This window comes from Setaria viridis, chromosome 8 (genome assembly GCF_005286985.2).
Source record: "Setaria viridis chromosome 8, Setaria_viridis_v4.0, whole genome shotgun sequence".
Classification (NCBI taxonomy): Eukaryota; Viridiplantae; Streptophyta; class Magnoliopsida; order Poales; family Poaceae; genus Setaria; species Setaria viridis.
The window spans coordinates 11,640,347-11,644,941 of NC_048270.2; the positions used below are offsets into that span (position 1 = coordinate 11,640,347).

The following is a 4,595-nucleotide window of genomic DNA, read 5'->3' on the forward strand; positions in this document are numbered from 1 at the left end:
TTCCATAGTTCTAGTCGAGTTTTTTGATCGCTTAATTGGGGGTGAAGAAAGTATTGGCGATAATCCAAAACCTTTGGCAATCTGTCCGAAGCCAGGGGTAAAATAATTCGCAAGAATGAATGGACACAGGAAAGAATACTGGAGAATTGAAGACCTTCGCTTGCGGTTGTTACCTCTGGGTCGACTGTTACATTTACATTTGAACTGACCCAAATTGGTATAAAACGTACTCAACCTTTTCAATCTCTCTATATGAACTCAAGCCTTCCACAAATCACATTAGGTCAGTTTCCACGGTTTCGTTGTACAGTTACTAAGACTGAGAAATTGGTAACTGTACCTAAGGAGTGTCATGGGGATGAAACCCCTCTCACATCTGATGAAACTCTCACTTCTCCTTTCTCATAATGCCTTGCTAAGTCAACAAAATTGCTGATGTGGCATACAATTTAATGCTCATAAAACTCCCATAAAATTAGTAGGGATGATAGAGACTCAAGATCTTAGTTGGTATTCAATGGTGCACCACTTATCGCAATAAATGGTATAGTTAAATTAAAGTATGGAATGCAACAAAATGGCATGTGTCAAACAGTACACTCTACTCCCTCCATCCCACAAAGGCTGTTCGTTTATAAAATTTTAGACAAAATAGTAGCAATGCTACAAGTCCAAAGTACTCCTAATAACTCTTCTTAATCGGATGGATTACCGAGTAGAATTAATTATGCATGCACGCTTGCAGTAATTGTCGAACCTATTAGTTTTCTTTATTTAGTGAGTCTGGCTTGGGCATGGATGGTTGGAGATGATTGGAGTAAATGATCGATTCGTTAACTGGGCCAGAAGGTATTATGAGGCCTTTGTTGAAGTGTCCAAAAATTATATGGATACTCTTTGTGGGACAAGTTTTGAAGGCTAAACGAACAAGTCTTTGTGGGACCGAGGGCGTATGTGCGTAAGGTGAGACAATTGTTTCTTTGCTAAATAGTTGATGAAAATTGATAGGCCAGCTTCCATGACAAACTTCGGAATGCAACACACCCTCACAAGAGGAAGCAAGTCAGCGCTCTATGATATGGAATTCATCTCCACTAATTACTTTTATGCATTGATCCATGCATTTACTTTAGCGTACACAGATACAAATATCCCTCAATTCATTTGCTTATAACGAATAATTCATTTTTGTCCTTGCTTCCTTCGATGATTATTGGCAATAACAACACGAAGTTGCCACAATAAATATCAATTTATGATATGTTATGAAATGCAGAATCTCCAAATGCTAATTAGAAATTACTCCCATAACATGTAATGTCCTCATGAAAGGCCTCTAGCCTAGTGGATAGAGTACCTGAGTAGCATCAAGTAGGCTCGAGTTCGACTCCCCGTGGGAGCGAATTAAATAGGTTTAGAATAAAAAAATTATAAAAAATTAGGTAGGAAAACATGTGATGTCCTGGTCAAAATGGTTTGCAGCTCTCCGGTATTTGGTACCCTCCATATATGACGAATTAAGACTGCGAATGTCCAAACCATTCTGATCGCCAATTCAGACTGATCACATATTTCAGTGAATGACACACATCTAAGATTAAGCTTTCCACTTTCCATGGTACCATGAGGCAAAGGTATGTCTTTGAAGTATATCAGGTTTCTTTCAATATGATCCGATGTGAAACTTTTTTGTGCCTCTTGGAGGTAGGGAATTACATTCATAATAGTTTCCACTACATGCCAGTGACTCAGAGAAATAAACTGACCAAATCTGACCAATCTATGACTAGAGATACAACTACTACAGATCCTCATTCGTGCTGACTTCTAATAACCCATGTCCCTGACGTTTATGCATGTGGCAATAATTTAGCGACATGGATAGTAGCTAGAGAGTCATCTATGCCAGATGAACAATCAGCTGTGAGAATCATTTCCCGTACCGGTTATACATGTTCTTTTTTAAGCCAGCATGCATAATGTCATGTGCCTGCCAACATTATCCTAGGGGCCAATTCAAACAATGTTATATATGTGCCGTTTTTTCTTTTAAAGAAACGGGGAGATATGTTCATTTACCAGTGATGTCGGCGAAGGACGTTGGGTACCAGTTACAGAAGTTTGCATATTACAAAGTGAAGACCAGACCCTCACTCAAAAGCCTGAATTGTAGCACAACCACGGACACAAAAGTTTGCATAAGTGAACACAGACCCTAGCTCAAAGGGATAAATTGTATCACAAGCACAGAGAACAAATCCAAGTTCGCGTTAATTTCAGCCCATGAGTGATTGCTGGCAGGAGGCTAATGAAGAGCCTCGCCGCGCTGTGTGCTACAGGTGCTGCATCTTCCCACACAGTGCGTGCGGCACGTGGTACTGTTTCATTATTGGATGGTTCAGGAAGTAGGTCACCATATACCACCTTTCTAAATTATATTCTTAGGTCAGATTGACAAGAGATGAAAAGTTGTAGTTTAACAGAAAAATGTGATGCATATTGAGAACATGTAATTTACGATTCACATATTTTTTTCTAAAACACGATTGCTACTTGAAAACTGCCTATTAATACCGGGGTTCAAACTCCACCTTTAATCTCGGTTTTGAAGCCAGTAGTGCGAATCCAGGACTCGAAGTCCTGACCTCGAGTATTGGGTCACTCACCTGATAATAAAACGATAATTTAGGACCTGTTGGTAACACCAACAGATATTAAAAGGTTTTGCGTCAAGAATATATTTCAAATTTCGACAAATCTTAATTCACGTAATTTTTCACGCGAAATATACACGTGCAGTGCGTAGGACTTAAACTTTGGACCTCTTGCCTCGTGTGTACCCTCGTTACCATCGCACCTACACAATACTGGGTACATAAGAGATGCTTTATTTTTGAAATAATCTGTGGATGACCCTTTACTACTGGTGCGGTAAGACAAATCGGAATGTTACTTTTAGTACCACCAACCGGTACTAAAGCCTCGAGAAGCATTAGTACCGGGTGGCAATACTAAGGTCCTGTTTGGGAGGAAGGGGCTAAAATTTAGCCCTGGCTAAACTTTAGCCCTCTCAAATAAAAGGGCTAAACTTTAGCACCTTGGGTGTTTGGGAAGAGGGCTAAAATTTAGCACCTCTTCTGTAAAATGTCCCTTTTGCCCCTGCCGTGCTGCCCCTCCCACCATTTTCCTCTCAGTCGGAGTTGAGCAGGGGCTTCTCGGGCGGCCGCAGGGTGCAAGCGGCTAGCAGCAGCGGCGCCGGCGAGCGCGCCGAGGAGGCGGCGGAACGCGGCGGCAGGGCAGGGAATGAGCCGGCGCGGCGCGGATCCGGCTGCAGCGGCGGTGGCGAGGCGGACTGCTCTGGCGGTCTCCACTGATGCCGCCGCCGCCGCCTTGCTGCACCAGTCCGCCGCCACCGACAAGCCGAAGCCAAGCGATCCCCGCGGTCGCAGAAGGGCGCCGACGCCTCCTCGTCCTCCCTGACGCTGCGGCTCCACTCCCGAGACTTCCTCCCGGGTGAGCAGGGCCCTCCCTGGTGCTCTCCCGCCTCCGCCGCCCGATTCGATTCGGTTCGAGCCGCCGCGGCCGGAAGGAATCTCGCAGGCCAGAGGAGGAACAACCCCTGGCCGAATCGGCGATGGCGACCCACCCGGCCTCCCCGACTGCCGGCGTCGGCGACGACAGGTTGCCGTCCGGGCCGCCGCCGGTGCGCCTGTCCGCGGCGCAGGCGATGGCGGCGATCCAACCCACCTCACCGTGGTTCTTCTTCTCCTCGCTGGCCGCGGCGTCCTCCCCGCACCGCCGCATCGGCATCGCGGTGGACCTCTCGGACGAGTCCGCCTTCGCCGTCAAGTGGGCCGTCCAGAACTACCTCCGCCCTGGGGACGCCGTCGTGCTGCTCCACGTCCGCCCCACCTCCGTTCTCTACGGCGCCGACTGGGGCTCCATCCCGGTCTCCGTTGACGACGAGCCCGACGCCGGCATCGCTGAGGGCGCGGCGCACGCCGCGGCCACCTCCGGGGAGGAGGAGACCGAGCCCGAGGAGGCGAAGAAGAAGCGGGAAGAAGAAGCGGAGGTGGCGGGACCGGCGGGCGAGGCGGAGGCAGTGGGGTGCCGTGCGGCGGGACCTAGCGGGGAGGAGTGAGAGGGAGGAGGGAGAGAGAGGGGTAAAGGGAGGAATTTTGGACAATGGGACCACTTTTAGCCCCTTTAGTCCATTTTAGCACCTCTTGGAGGGCTAATGGATTATGGAGGGCTAAAATTTAGCCCCTCCATTTTAGCCTAGGTGTTTGGGAGCACTAGGGGCTAAAAGTGACTAAAATGGGGGTGCTAAAATTTAGCACCCCCCTCCCAAACACCCCTTAACTAATACTAAAATCTATGTTTTAGTACCAGTTGGTGTTACCATCGAGGTACTACTAATGCTAGCCGGTATATATGTCGGATGGAAAATTATTTTTCTAGTAGTGTATGTACTCCCAGTTAGCACAAAGTTTTGCACACAGTGCTAGTTTTACGATGCCCGCAAACGTCCCCTAAGGGCCTGTTTGACCCAAACGATGATGACAAAGTGCGGAGACTACGTGCAGCGGCCAGGA

General features: G+C 47.5%; 1 protein-coding gene across 1 annotated transcript; it reads left to right on the forward strand.

The window, feature by feature from the left end:
* The first annotated feature begins 3,634 nt into the window (after positions 1-3,634).
* LOC117834306 (uncharacterized) lies at positions 3,635-4,147 on the forward strand. Its single transcript, XM_034713913.2, has one exon. The coding sequence runs from the start codon at positions 3,635-3,637 to the stop codon at positions 4,139-4,141; it is 507 nt and encodes a 168-aa protein (XP_034569804.1). The 3' UTR covers positions 4,142-4,147.
* Positions 4,148-4,595: the final 448 nt, after the last annotated feature.